Here is a 12,730-nt window from a genome sequence, read left to right as displayed (position 1 = left end):
GACACATGGTCCCAGGTGATCATCACAACAATCCCATGAGGTTTGGAGACCAGTGCTCTTTCCAAAGAGGAGTCCGATGCTCTGGAAAGTTAACAATTTGAAACATGTCCAAAGGACCCAGACATTTGCCCCCCAAACCAACAGTCCTTCCACTGTATCTCACACCACCACCTAGTGGGCAGGACCCATGGCCCAATTCAATCACTCTTCCGTCCCAATGGATGAGCACAACAGGGATCAGGATAAGGCCTGTTTCCTTCCCAAAGGGCTGGCCTACCAGGTCATTAGTTTCTGAGGACAGGTTCTAGGAACTGATGTCCTCAGTGATTGTTGACCTGAGCCCTCACTGAAAAGAGATATGAAGTTTAATCCACAGAGTCTGGCATTCAAGAGCAGAACATTACATTGAAGCCTCAGACTTTTTTCTTCCTGCCTCTATGTTGATGCTGAAAGACAAGGAAAAATGCTCCGACGATTCCCCAGGCGCAATTGCTGTTCTTCTCTGCCAGAAGGAGAGGGATTTCCTGGAAGTACCTCTTCAGGGCAGGTGTGGGGCGGTCCGTTCCCAGGGCCAGTTCTTCTCCCCACCGCCCGGCCAGCAAACAGGTGTTCAGATCTTGCCGCAGCCGATGGGAGCCAGAGCGCAGCTGGCCCAGCAGGGGGCGCTCCAGGCAGCCGAGGCGCGCTCCGCGTGCAATAGGTTGAAGGTCCGCTGGAGCCGCTTGTGAAGGACGGACGTGACCTGGGCCTCCTGCCGCTGGCTGCCCTCCACCATCTCCCGCGGGAATCTGAAGGCTTTTCTGTCCTGCAGACCGAAGAAAGGGGACAGTCTCCTCATCTAGGCCAGAAGCACGAAGTTCTCCCTGCTCACCAGTGCGTGGCTCTGAGGCAGGGCACAGACTTGAGAGCCCCCAAAGCCTCATGCGAGCACCCCGAGGGCGGGGCGCAGAGGGCACAGGAGGGCCATGGGGAAGACGAGGCCTCCGCTGGCCTGGCCTGGCTGGGCATGCGGGGAACCCGGGAGCCGAGGTTCTCTGTTTGCCACATAGCTTTTCAATGGGGAGCACAGAGAATTTCATTTTCTGAACGTTCGTCTCTGCTTTTACTTCCTATTTTTTGTTTTCCTTTATGTAGTCTCCATATGGTCTAAGAAGATGTCATCAAACTAGACTACGACTTTCACAGCAGAAGCTTATTTTCCCAGTAAACTTCCGATGGGTCCAACCGCGTGGATACTTACCAGTCAAATGAGAGACATCTTTGCCCTAAAGACCGAGGTGGTGTAGGGATGTAAGGACTCATGCACACACACAGACACACATGCCTATTTTACTCTTCTTTGTGTGAGGAACAAATCTGGCCTTGATTCTGCACTAAGGTTTTACCCTCCTTCCCTTACACAGGGGATGGCCTCCTTCCTCTCTATGGATTTGTATCTTGTTAGGTACTGATCAGACCAAGTATGATACACAAGTTCTCTAGAACCAGGACTGAGTTTTATTTACTGTTATAGTCACAACAAAGTCTTATGGTAATGAGTGAATGGGTTTCTCTGATGTTTCTCTTCATTCTAGAAATAACTGATGCAGATCCATGTGGTTCTGGTTCACAGGGACCTCAAGGGCAAGACTAGTACAGGCACTGTCCTTTCTCTCTGACATTTTGTAACCTGTCTACACTGCTCCTAGGCTGTGCCAGTGCCCCCAAGAGGAAGCCTGGTTCTTGTCTGGGACATAGAGGTGTCAAGGTTCTAATTCCAGATGACTGGATTTTCCCAGCAGTACCTCACTGACAAGGTAGTTATCACCTCTACTAACATATTTCTTCTAGAGTGACTGAGTGTCCTCCACCCAGGCTCTCCTGGACTCACTCCTGAGGACAGGCTTACTATGTCCTGAGGACTCTAGATTCCTCTACTGTGCAGGGGCTGGTTTCCTTGTTAGCAAAGCACTGACTGCCCCTAGATCCTTGCCCTTGCACCTGGAGTGTTTGTGTCGGGGACCCTCTCAGGGTTGACCTCCTCCTCTCCTGACCAGAAGAAGGTGTCTACAGCCCTCAGATGCTGAGGGTGAACATTTTCTCCAAGTAGAGGAGGGGCCCAATTATAATAATTTCCCCTTGAGTAAGGGAATATATTTATTTTGCCACCACAGCTCTTACTTTCCAGTTTTTTCATTTTTTTTTTTTTAAAGTAAGCTCCACACACAGGAAGGAGCCCAACCTGGGGCTTAAACTCATAGTCTGACATCAAGACCTGAGCTGAGATCAAGAGTCATGGATGCTAAACCAGCTGAGCTACCCAGGTGTCAAGATTGAAAAGTAGCCATCCCGGACTCTCATGGCTGACTCTCATCTATGACTTGTTAATCTCCCCTTTGGAGGTCAGTTACTAAAGCGGAGGACACCTAGTTCTGAATTATTTTGTAGGAAGAGACAAACGATATTCTCATATATCTCTGTCAGCATTAAAATAAGACAATAGCTACCATATTTAAGCTGCTCCTTATGGAAGATGCACTGCGAGAGTTCATCTAAGTGCATGAGTTCAGTAAATATTCATGCTGTTCTGTCATAATTGTGAAATCTGTTTTTACTCCTGAATTACACAAAACTCACTATTGCTCCATGGATTTCCATGATTCATATTGTATTTTTCAGCTGATTTTGACCAATTGTTTTCTTTGCTTAAAATATTAAGAAAGAAAATGCCTGACCCATCTACCCATTCTCATTTTTGAAGAAAGTCTATCAGTCTCAGTCATTCCAGGAACATTTTTTTTATTAGTAGTAATAGATAATTTTTTGAAGGATTGAATGAGTTATCTATTCCTGTCTAGTGAGTTCTTAAAGTCGAGCAGCTCGCTGATGTACAAGGTAGTAAGAACCAAGGTAGGATAAACCATTGTAAGTAATCAAGTCATGATTTACACTATCTACAGTATTAAACACAGTAACATAATTTGCTAGAACATCCATTCTATGCAATCACTCAGGAAAAAAACACATGGCATAAAAGGGCAAACTATGCCCAGAATAATGAACCCCATTATTCCCAGATCCCATGCAATATTCTTCTCCAAGTCAGACGCACTGACTTCTCTTATTCATGCTCCCACCCGCTCCAGGTGGTCTCTGCTTATGCATTCCACCAAACCGACTCTCAGGAAGGTCAGCAAAGGCATCTGTGTTTCTGACATCACAGGCAGTTTCAATCCACATCTTCCAGGAGTCCGTTGGTGCTCTTTGAAGCACATTTACTTCCTTAAAGACACTCACCAGCATCCTCTCTTACCCTGTGCTGTATGGCCAAGAGTCCACCGTCTCCTTTGTGGCTCTTCTCTCCCCTCCCTTCAATGGTTGAAGAGCCTCAGAATCAAGTGTATGTCTGTTTCTCACATGACACGGTTTCCCTGCGTGACCACCTCTGTTTCTGGCTTGGCCTGCTAGATGTGGACCTCAGTCGTGGCGTTTCTTGTCAAATGCCAGCTCACCTGCCCCCGACACTGGACATACGTGCCTTCATGTCTGCCAGTGACCTGTCGAGGGGACCACAGCTTTTCTGTGTGCACTTCCTGTGTGCTTCTACCTCTCTGTTCACGCAGCAGGAGAGAGAAGTCACTTCCTTTCCTTCTTCATTAGAACACTAGGTAGGAGGATTGTTTTTAGATTCCCATCCCTACAGCAACCAAAGATGTAGACATCAGGACTGTCTTTATTATGTCCTATAGCCCAAGGGCAACGTGCAAGTTTTCTTAGAGAAAGTCAGTTGTTTTTCCAGTGTTAATGCAGTATGATGGTACATGCATTCTGCCGTCTAATTTCTAATTAAGTTGCACAATTAGACTGGGTGTGACTCTTTGAAAACACTTTCTGTAGTAAAAGTTCCATAAAGAAAAAAATGATAAACTGATTACATATTAAAAATATATTTTATTATATTCTGCTATGTAAAGGTGCACATAATATTATAGGAAAAATCTGAAGCTTATCAATTTTTACTTAAATAAATATTTAAATAGATAAATAGACACGAGCAAGGTCATCTGTAAGTGACTACTGCTTGTAGAGTTGACATGTCGTGAAAACACTTGACAAATTGACTGTATTCATGTCTTCGTGACAGCAGAAATGAGAGTCTCTGACACGGCAGAACTCCGGAATGTGTGAAGTTATCAGTCAGAGGGAATCATTTCCATGTTGAAACGGGTCTCACTTCCTGCTTCTTAATTCCTTTTGCAAGGCTGTTGATGCATACAAGGGTTTCATGATCTCTGCTCGGACCATCTCCCAGGCACAAGGGCTGTATTGCTTCTCTTGCAGATAGAGGGAGATCCTCTGGAAGTAGTTCCTCAGGATGGAGTCCCCATTCACGAGGGGCGTCTCTCCCACCACTGCCTCCTGCAGGGGACAGGCTTCCAGGTGGCCCAGCTGCTCAGAGAGTCCCGAGCACAATTCCTCTAGGAGGGTCGTGTTCCAGGGGGCAGGTGAGGCCTCTGTGCAGAAGAGGTGGAAGGTCTTCTGCTTCGTCACATGGACGACAGAGAGGGCTTGAGCCTTCTGCAGCTGCTTGCCGTCGAACACCTCCTGGGGGAAGCCAAAGTCGTTTCTGTACTTGTCACAGGAGCTAGCAGACAGTGTCCTCATTTGTCGCAGGAGCATCAAGGCCCTCCAGTTCAGCAGGCTGTGGTCCTGAGGCAGATCACATGTCAGAGAGCCGAGGGAGTAGCAGCTGAGCACCACCAGGGCCACCAAGAAGGAGCAGGGCAGAGCCATTGGGGATCCTGCAGATGCTGTTGTCCTGGCTGGGGTGGGCACGTCTGGGAACCGTGGCTCTAGCTTCTCTGAACATCTTCTTTTGTGTGTGAGGCTTAAGTACGGGACACGGGAGTTTTCAATTTCTGAACGTTTCCCTTACTTTCTACTTCTCTTTTTGCTTTCCATTCTACACTTTCTACTGGGGTTTAGAGCATGGCTTTCTCAACCGTTCCTTTTTCCTATTGCCGCCTCCTGTCACAGTCTTTTGAATATTTATGTAATTGAACCTTCCAACAAAACTTGCTAACATGGGGGGCGCCTGGGTGGCTCAGTGGGTTAAAGCCTCTGCCTTCGGCTCAGGTCATGATCCCAGGGTCCTGTGATCGAGCCCCGCATCGGGCTCTCTGCTCCGTGGGGAGCCTGCTTCCTCCTCTCTCTCTCTGCCTGCCTCTCTGCCTAGTTGTGATTTCTCTCTGTCAAATAAATAAAATATATTAAAAAAAAACTTGGTAACATGGATCTACAGTCTATATAGTTATGTATGTATAGCTCTGCTTTATAGATTAAAAAAAGAAAGTTTTAATTTTACTCTGTTTATTTAATTCAGGGTTAATTCTGAATTAACCCTGTTAGAATTCTAACAGAATTAAATTCTGTTCTAACTGAAAGCTAAGTTTCTAACTTAAAATTATAACTGAAAGCTAAGTTTTTTTTTTTTTAAAGATTTTATTTATTTATTTGACAGAGAGAGAGATCACAAGCAGGCAGAGAGGCAGGCAGAGAGAGAGGGGGGGAAGAAGGCTCCCTGCTGAGCAGAGAGCCAGATGTGGGCCTGGATCCCAGGACCCTGAGATCATGACCTGAGCTGAAGGCAGAGGTTTAACCCACTGAGTCATCCAGGTGCCCTCAACTGAAAGCTAAGTTTTAAAGCTATTTATCCTTCACTGGGTACCTAAATTTGATTAGTGACTTCTAATTTTTTACTTATTTAAATAGAAATGTAAAAGTGCGATGCAAATTAAGAATTTCTAGAAAGACATAATAATTATATCAATGTACTTAAATATTTAGAATCATTCCAAATTGCTACAGCCAATGAAAAGTTAAATTATATTGGATTTTCTTTTCAGAGTACTGTATTTTAATGTAACCTCAATGAGAAAATGATTTTAACTTCACTTGCCGCTATTCATCAAGTTATTCTCAGAATATTTTTTTTATTTAGCACTAGATAGAATTACTGATGCATTGAGTAAGTTTTGAAGAACTACATTGTAAAGTACAATCTATTTGTGTTTATTTCCAAAGCCCGTATCACAAGGCTCAAACATCAGCAACGTCCACAAGTTAGCCAATGGCAGCTCAAAGTAAGCAAAGATCACTTGTCCAGGTAAGACTCTGAGATCCAGGAAATGATGGAGAGAAACTCCTCCAATCCTATGTTATTGCTGGTATTCCTAGGTGTGGCACTATCTTGTGACATTTCATGTATCTTCCACAAATTCCCTGACTGTGATTCTTGTGTAATACCCAAGAAAACCCAATGACAGATAGTAAGTACTGAGCACTAAGGCTTTGTTAGACAACTCCAAGGTGAAGCTTTAGGGTACCACATACCTTGGCATATTGAAGCCTTGTTCCCAGCCCTAAAAACTATTTGTTACATTGTTGGAAGCAATTGGAACAAGTGCTGTTTCTGGTGGGGGGATGCTGGTAATGGGGAGAGACCATGCAGCTCCAGAGCAGGGAGGATGGGGAAAAACTCAGGACCTTCTGCTCACTTTTCCTATGAACATAATTGCTCTGTTTAGAAAGTGTATTTTTCGAAAAGTACATAAAAGCCATGGACATTGCATTATTATACTAGCAGAGTCCGTTCATTCCAGGAAAGAGCTCTTTTTTGGCCTGGAGGAAAATCTCCCATCAGGGGACAGACTTCTACATACAACACGAGCCATGTGCAGACCTGGTCACTGTCTAGCCCACCTTGACCCTCGCTGGCAGCCTCCCCTGTAAAGACTGGGAGGGGCCACAGATCAGCAGCCTCCTGCTCCTGTCTCCTCTCTGCTCCTGCCACTGTGACATCACTGCAGTGGGGACATTCCCTCAGGTCAACAATAGTCACCAGGAGAAAAGAAAACAACAAGGCTTCTGCTAGGAGAGTTTCAAAAAACCCTGGAAATTTCAAACAACTTTTGTTCTTTTTTGTGGCTTTGTAATTGGAAGTAAAAGGGCCAGACAGAAACCACAAAGGAGAAGGAGGCAGCTGTGTGAATGGGCAGGAGAGGCCGCTGAGGAGGGAGGGAGGACGGGGAGCTCACAGGAGGTTTCTACACGGGGGAGAGGGAAACACTGTGATTGGAGAGTGAAAGGATGGGATCCCGGTGGGCATGGAGGAAGGGGAAATGTGCTGTACCAGAACCTACAGAGTATGTGGACATAGGTACAGTGTATATGTATACATATTACATTATTGTGTATCTAGTTTTATTCAGTGGATAGGCCACCCATTCCCAATGGGTATTTTTTTTCCCAATGGTATTTTGGGGGATCAGCTCGTTGCAGTCAGTTACAGGGAAAAGGCTAAGAGAAGATCAATTTTTATGGAAAACTTAAGAAAACAGTGCCCATCTGTTAAATTCTCACTCAGTGTAAGATACTAGATACGTTGAAATGTGCCAATTCATTATTAAAACAGCTCTAGGAATATTTCCACCCCACTTTACATCTGGGGAAACTGAGCTACAGAGCGCTCAAACAAGGAGATGGAAGCAGAATCCAGATGCAGGGCACAGTCCTGTAGCCCATGTGATCAATTCCTGCCTGAGGTTCCTCTTGGGAAATTCTGAATCTTCCCTTCTTCCACACTTCCTGGAGATCATTCTTCCCTGCTTGCATCCCACCTGCACAGGCTGCTCCATCTCTGTGCCCCTGACAGGCTCCCCTTCTCCTTCTCAGTCTTAAAAGGTAAAGGTTCTCTAAAGCTTTAGGGCATCTTCTCATTCCACACTCATATCAGATGGAAGGACTTTCAGTACCGTGCCTCGATTTCCAAATATGCAAGGGACATTGTGATTTCATGTCTCCAGGACGTGCATTGTTGGAGAGTCCAGACTCACCCCTGCATCTCCAGGGGGAAGTCTACTGTCCCCTCTTCCCAACTTCCCTCCCTTAGGCTTCTGGTCATAGATCTCCTTGGCATCTATCATCTGAAGAGGTAGCCTCAGACTATTCTAGAGTGATTCCTTTCCCCCTCCCTCTGCTGGCAAAGCCAGGAGATTTCCCTCTGCTCTTACCAGGGGTAACCAGTGGAGATTCCGAAGGTACAAGTCACAGACCTGTGGGCTCCACTAACTAGGGAGGCCTGGACGTTGTAACTGTCCAGTGGAAGCACACAGAGCCTCGAGCCAGGCTTCTGTAATAGCTCGAGTTCCTACCAATGCCTGCTCCTGGCTAGTGTGACTGTCTGCATGCTCCTTTTTCTCCTAGTACCAGCACTGAGACTGGCCCTGGGACCTCAGCTGTGAGTGGATCTAAGAAGAGTTGTTGTTTCAGTATTCTTGCATTTGGGGGGCGTTGGTTTTGTTCTTGTTGCTGCAGCTATGAGGTCAGGAAAAACGTTCCAAATGGTTCAGTGTTGATCCAGAAACCAGAGGATCTTGCAATATGTGAACATGTGAACAACTTCAGGCTACCTCTGTCCTGCGGACGGAGGTCCTTAGAGATAGTCCAACCACAATGCTGAGTAATTTAACTCAACACATTGTATGGCTAAAGCAGAAAAAAGAGTCCTTAGAAAGATGGAACTCATGGCTATGTGACTTAGTGTTGTAGGTCAAGAATATCATTTCCAGGTCACTTTCCTGCTTTCCTCCTTTTTATCATTTCCCTTTCCTTGTGTCTTCATTTGAATAGGAAGAGATGGGTCACCTGATTTTGACTCAGACTCCTTCCCAGGCAGTCACTCTGTTTCTTCTGTCTTAGATGGAGATGGATTTTCTGGAAGCACGTCTTCAATGCCAGGGCAGGGCCCTCAAACCCAGGGGAGACTCTGCCAATCCCGTCCAGGTACCACACAGGTGTCTGGGGTTCTGGCTGCCCCTGGGGCCCTGGGCGGCATTTGTCCAGCAGGGATGGGTTCAGGTAGCAAATGGCGGTGTCTGGTGAAGAAGATGGTGAAGGTTAGCTGGAGCATCTCGTGGAGGACATAGGTGGCCTGGGCCTCCTGGAACTGGTGGCCACGCACCATGTCCCAGAGGAGCTGTCCTGGGTCAGGGAAGGGACAGATGCTCCTTCTTGTGTCAGAAGCAGCAGGCCCCCCTGTGAAGCTGCCCAGGGCCAGGAGGCAGCTCACAGCCTAGAGCTGAGATGCTGCCACGGGGAATCAGCAGGATCCCCACAGAGGGGCTGGATGCTGCACCTGAGGGCTTCTGGTAGCCTGTTGGACCAGTGGGGGGGCGCCCTGGCCCCCAGTTCATCTTCAGTTCTTCCTATTCATGAGTCTTCAATAGAACAGGATAGTTTTCATTTGCAGAATGTTCCTGTACTCTTCTCATGCCTTTTCATTTTTGTTCCTTTCCTTTATATATGCTTTACATGGATTAGAAGACATTAGAAGGCATCACCCATTTCAATTATTTTTTCATTTTTTCATGGAAGTTTAATTAGCCAAAAGAAGGTAAATCTCCCAGATCCATATTCTATGTATAGTCACTAGCTTCTCTTCTGTTCCTCGCCTTTCCTCTGTCGCCAGTATGGTTTCTGGTGAGTAATTCAGTCAAAATAGCTGGTCCCTATGGTCACAACCCTTCTACTTCATGGCCCTTCTACTTCATGGCTTCATGGACACTTTCCATGCACCCTTTGCTATGAGGCAATTCCTTGAAGCCTTTCTCAGCTTTGAAATAGACTCTTAACCAATATTCGCTCTTACGCTACTGCCTTGGGGCCATTCCACCTGTTTTCAGTGTGGCTCTTTTCTCCCTTAACCAGGGGAGGTTTGAGGCATCACTCTTAAGTCCCTTTCTCTCTTACGTGCCCATTTCCCTTGCTGGGCTTTAAGTGAATGGAATGGCTTGTAAATGGCAGATTCAAAGATCCATTTTGTAAAGAATATTTGCACTTGGGTGACTACCAGTGTGATGAGGAAGGTTACTAGTTCTTTTGATTTTATATTCTGCCGTGTCTGCTTTTTTTCTGCTTATAGAATTCATATTTTACCTTCTTCCCATTCTACCCTTTAAAATAACTGATACTATTTCAGTATGATTATTGTTCAGAGGTTGGTATCTCTACAAAACTCAAAAATACAGACAGGGGATTGGATTTCTTATGTCTGCCTTTACCCTGAGGACAATATCCAAACTGATTTCCAGGTAAATCCTGGGAGATTTACCTTCTTTTGGCTAATTAAACTTCCATGAAAAAATGAAAAAATAATTGAAATGGGTGATGCCTTCTAATGTCTTCTAATCCATGTAAAGCATATATAAAGGAAAGGAACAAAAATGAAAAGGCATGAGAAGAGTACAGGAACATTCTGCAAATGAAAACTATCCTGTTCTATTGAAGACTCATGAATAGGAAGAACTGAAGATGAACTGGGGGCCAGGGCACCCCCCCACTGGTCCAACAGGCTACCAGAAGCCCTCAGGTGCAGCATCCAGCAGAAGTGGATGCTCTTACTTCTAATGTGAGTCACAAAATAACGAGTGAGTGAGTTGTACAATCTATTCTTTCATGAGGTTGTAATCAGACTTGTTTCCTCCTTCAATAATAATAATAATATATTATATATTATTTATTATTATATATTATTATAATATTATATATTATTATTGAATAATATTGAATTATTATATAATAATAATTATATAATATAATATATAACATTTATATATATAACAGTTATACATTATATAATATATAATATATATTATTTATAATATAAATTATATATTATTTGGAGAAGTCCAAAATTATATATTATATAATTATAATTATATTATATATTATATAATAATTATTATATAATAATTATATAATTATATATAATAATATAATTGTAATAATTATATAATTATATATAATAATATAATTATAATAATTATATAATATAATATAATAATAAATGCCAGAATTTTTCTGTAGAAACATTTAATTAACAAAAATTAATAAATTAAAGCATACATATTTCTCTTAAGAAATTATACAATGAAAAATAATTTAAATCTTATAAATAGTGAAATACATAATAGTGAAATACATAAACAGTTAATAGGTAGATCAGCATAGTCATGTGAAAGCAACAGGTGTTTGTAGCATTGACTTGATGTGGTTTAATACTCCTGAACACATGTGACAGGTTGATCAGTTTGTGTCACGATGACAGCAGAAATGACAGTCTTTGACATGACAGAACTCCGGAGAGTGTGATGTTATTAGTCACAGGGAATCACTTCCATGTTGAATTGGGTCTCACTTCTTGCTCCTTAATCTCTTTTGCAAGGCAGTTGATGTATACAAGGGTTTCATGATCTCTGCTCGGACCATCTCCCAGGCACAAGGGCTGTATTGCTTCTCTTGCAGGTAGAGGAAGATCCTCTGGAAGTAGTTCCTCAGGATGGAGTCCCCATTCAAGAGGGGCGTCTCTCCCACCCCCGCCTCCTGCAGGGGACAGGCTTCCAGGTGACCCAGCTGCTTAGAAAGTCCCGAGCACAATTCCTCCAGGAGGGTCGTGTTCCAGGGAGCAGGTGAGGCCTCTGTGCAGAAGAGGTGGAAGGTCTTCTGCTTCGTCACATGGACAACAGAGAGGGCTTGAGCCTTCTGCAGCTGCTTGCCGTTAAATACCTCCTGGGGGAAGCCAAAGTCATTTGTGTACTTGTCACAGGAGCTAGCAGACAGTCTCTTCATTTGTCTTAGGAGCATCAAGGCCCTCCAGTTCAGCAGGCCGTGGTCCTGAGGCAGGTCACATCCCAGAGAGCTGAGGGAGTGGCAGCTGAGCACCACCAGGGCCACCAAGAAGGAGCAGGGCAAGGCCATGGGGTATCCTGTAGATGCTGTTGGTCTGGCTGGGGTGGGCACGTCTGGGATCCGTGGCTCTAGCTTCTCTGAACATCTTCTCTTGTGTGTGAGGCTTAAGTAGAGGACATAGGAGTTTTCAATTTCTGAACGTTTCCCTTACTTTCTACTTCTCTTTTTGCTTTCCATTCTGCACTTTCTACTGGGGTTTAGAACATGGGTTTCTCAACAACGTATTATTTTTTTTCCTTATTGTCTCTTGCCTCCAGAGTCTTTTGGATGTTTTTTAATTGAAACTTCCAAGAAAACTTAATAGCACAGAGACACAGTATATATTGTTTTGTATTTCTATCTGTGCTCTATAGGTAAAAAAGAAAGTGTAAAGTTTATCTCATGCAGGGTTAAGAATGACTAAAAATTTTAAGCTTAAAGTTACCTTTTAAAGTTATTGATGCTTAAGTATATACGTAAATTTGGTGAGTGACCTATAATTTATTTACATATATAAATTGTAATAAATAAAGTACATAAGCAAATTAAAATTTTCTAAAAAGACATAATAATCGGTGTACCTAAACATTTAAAATCATTCCAAATTGCTAAAAGCAAATGAGAAATTAAATTATTTTCTTAACATGTGTTTTTAGTGAACTGAATTTTAACATTACCTCATACGACAAAATCATTTTTAACTTCACCTGTTACTAGAAACTCTTGAAGGTATTGTCAAAATATTTTTTCTGTTTAACACTTGATAATTACTGATATGAAGCAGTTTTGTAGAACTAAGTCATAAAATATAATTTGTACTTTATTGCCAAGCCTGCATCATGTCAAAGCTCAGACAAGCAATGTCCACAAGACAGCCAATGGCAGGTCATCAGTAAGGAAGGATCATCTGTCCAGTTAAGACTCTCATATCTGGGAAATGATGGACAGAAACTCCTCCAATCCT

The 12,730-nt window shown here is 43.6% G+C and overlaps 2 protein-coding genes and 1 pseudogene across 2 annotated transcripts; all 3 read right to left on the bottom strand.

Annotated features, from left to right (window-relative positions):
- Positions 1–413: 413 nt before the first annotated feature.
- On the bottom strand, positions 414–967 carry LOC123952582 (annotated as a pseudogene).
- Positions 968–4,209: 3,242 nt separating this feature from the next.
- LOC123953168 (interferon alpha-1/2-like) lies at positions 4,210–4,809 on the bottom strand. Its single transcript, XM_046023173.1, has one exon. The coding sequence runs from the start codon at positions 4,771–4,773 to the stop codon at positions 4,210–4,212; it is 564 nt and encodes a 187-aa protein (XP_045879129.1). The 5' UTR covers positions 4,774–4,809.
- Positions 4,810–11,232: 6,423 nt separating this feature from the next.
- On the bottom strand, positions 11,233–11,832 carry LOC123953158 (interferon alpha-1/2-like). The gene has a single exon (XM_046023135.1). The coding sequence runs from the start codon at positions 11,794–11,796 to the stop codon at positions 11,233–11,235; it is 564 nt and encodes a 187-aa protein (XP_045879091.1). The 5' UTR covers positions 11,797–11,832.
- Between the last annotated feature and the right edge of the window lie 898 nt (positions 11,833–12,730).

This window comes from Meles meles, chromosome 11 (assembly GCF_922984935.1).
Source record: "Meles meles chromosome 11, mMelMel3.1 paternal haplotype, whole genome shotgun sequence".
NCBI classification, from domain to species: Eukaryota; Metazoa; Chordata; class Mammalia; order Carnivora; family Mustelidae; genus Meles; species Meles meles.
Note: the sequence above shows the minus strand (reverse complement) of the source record. Positions and strands in the feature narration are given on the sequence as shown.